Consider the following 1,531-nt stretch of genomic DNA (forward strand, 5'->3'; position numbering starts at 1 on the left):
TTATGGTACATTATTCCTTATAATGTTACTACATATAAAAACTGTAATACTGTAAAGAGTACCAGTAACAGAGGCTGGTAAATCAGTAACTGTGTACACAGAAAGTACAAACAAAAGTTAAAACTACTGATACGACCCACCACGTCATGTTACCATAACACTACCTTTGGCTCATTTCGGCTACGTGTTCCTGAAGCCAGCTGGATCCTGAGGCTGCAGTAACATGATTGAATGCTCTATTATTCATTCCATAACAAACCACCAGGTGACAAAAAAATGCAAGAGCCAAAGCTGGCAAAAATCTCTCTCTGTTGAAATAGAAAACAAATTAGGTTGTGAAATACATATATATATCATTCCCAAAATAGAACTTTCACTATCAAAATAACATATTCTTTTCTTGAAAACTTAATGTTAAGCTCAATATTCACTTAAATGACTGTTTACATAATATAAATACTAGCAGAGATTCACACAAGTAACTTCAAAAAAAGTATGTTTTGTTAGTTTGAATAATTAAAGTAAATGTGAGGTAAACATTAAACAAATCGTAAACTATGCTGTATGTTAAATACTCCTTGTGATAAAACAGATGAACTTACAAATGAATTTCTGGTTGCTGAAGAAAACGTTCCAAACTGCATGCATGAGATTAAAAAAAAAAGAATCAAATGAGTGTTATTTTCCTTTTTCTTTATAAAAATTGATTTACATAAAATCATTTAGACTAATTGTTTTTCCACAAGTAATAATTTTATGTTGAATGTTTTTTTCTACAAAATAAACAACCATTGACCCTCTCAGCAACACCATGTAATAGCTTTATTTAATAAAAAGTTAGAAGCTACATCACATAAAAATAAAACTGTATTGGATCACAGAGTAAAAACTACAACTAACGTGTATGTATAGTTTACAGCCATCTTAACTCAAAACACTGCAACTAGGTCCATGATCTAGTCCATAACATAGAAGTAACATTCCTACAGTTAATTACAGTAAATATTACTGGTGTTCCAGATGTGTTTTACACTGTGTGTTGAAACATGCATGACTCAGTACGATGGGTATGTGGACACAACTGGTAGTGGACGGTATGACAAGTTGGTAATTTGGAGAGTAAAAAAGAGTATTTAAATGTTTCAACTCAAGCTGGTTAAACTTGATTCCTGGAAATAAAACAGAAGATCTTTAATTGTTTTCCTAGTTGATTTTAGTAAAACGTAAAACTGAATAACGATTTCTACCTTTCTTTCACGATAAAAAGACTGCTTAACTGAGCAAGGATAGTTGATGCAAACACCGATAACACTTCAAATCGTTCATATCTGTCAGTAAGAAAAATATCAAGTCACTTACGTATACTAAAATTATATACAATATATATGTTTTAACAGCCTTTAGACAGTTTACGTTTATAAAAGTGAAAATTCTGAATCTTACAAATACTTAAGTAAGTTTCATTAATCATAGTTTCTAGTTTTTAATTAATTGTAGTTTCTGGATGTCATCTCGTTTGTTGACTCTCATT

At 30.7% G+C, this 1,531-nt stretch overlaps 1 protein-coding gene across 4 annotated transcripts in view; it reads right to left on the minus strand.

The window, feature by feature from the left end:
- Positions 1–1,531, minus strand: part of LOC106473725 (zinc transporter 6-like) — a 15,896-nt gene that overhangs the window by 5,671 nt on the left and 8,694 nt on the right. For all 4 annotated transcript variants that reach the window (XM_013934404.2, XM_013934405.2, XM_022402120.1 and 1 more), the window contains exons 7-9: positions 1,248–1,328; positions 603–638; positions 165–308 (exon numbers count right to left, since the gene is read on the minus strand). In XM_013934404.2, coding sequence (XP_013789858.1) covers positions 165–308; positions 603–638; positions 1,248–1,328 — 261 coding nt within the window. The remainder of the gene's footprint in view (positions 1–164; positions 309–602; positions 639–1,247; positions 1,329–1,531) is intronic.

The sequence above is a fragment of the Limulus polyphemus genome, unplaced genomic scaffold (genome assembly GCF_000517525.1).
Source record: "Limulus polyphemus unplaced genomic scaffold, Limulus_polyphemus-2.1.2 Scaffold6445, whole genome shotgun sequence".
In the NCBI taxonomy this organism is placed as follows: Eukaryota; Metazoa; Arthropoda; class Merostomata; order Xiphosura; family Limulidae; genus Limulus; species Limulus polyphemus.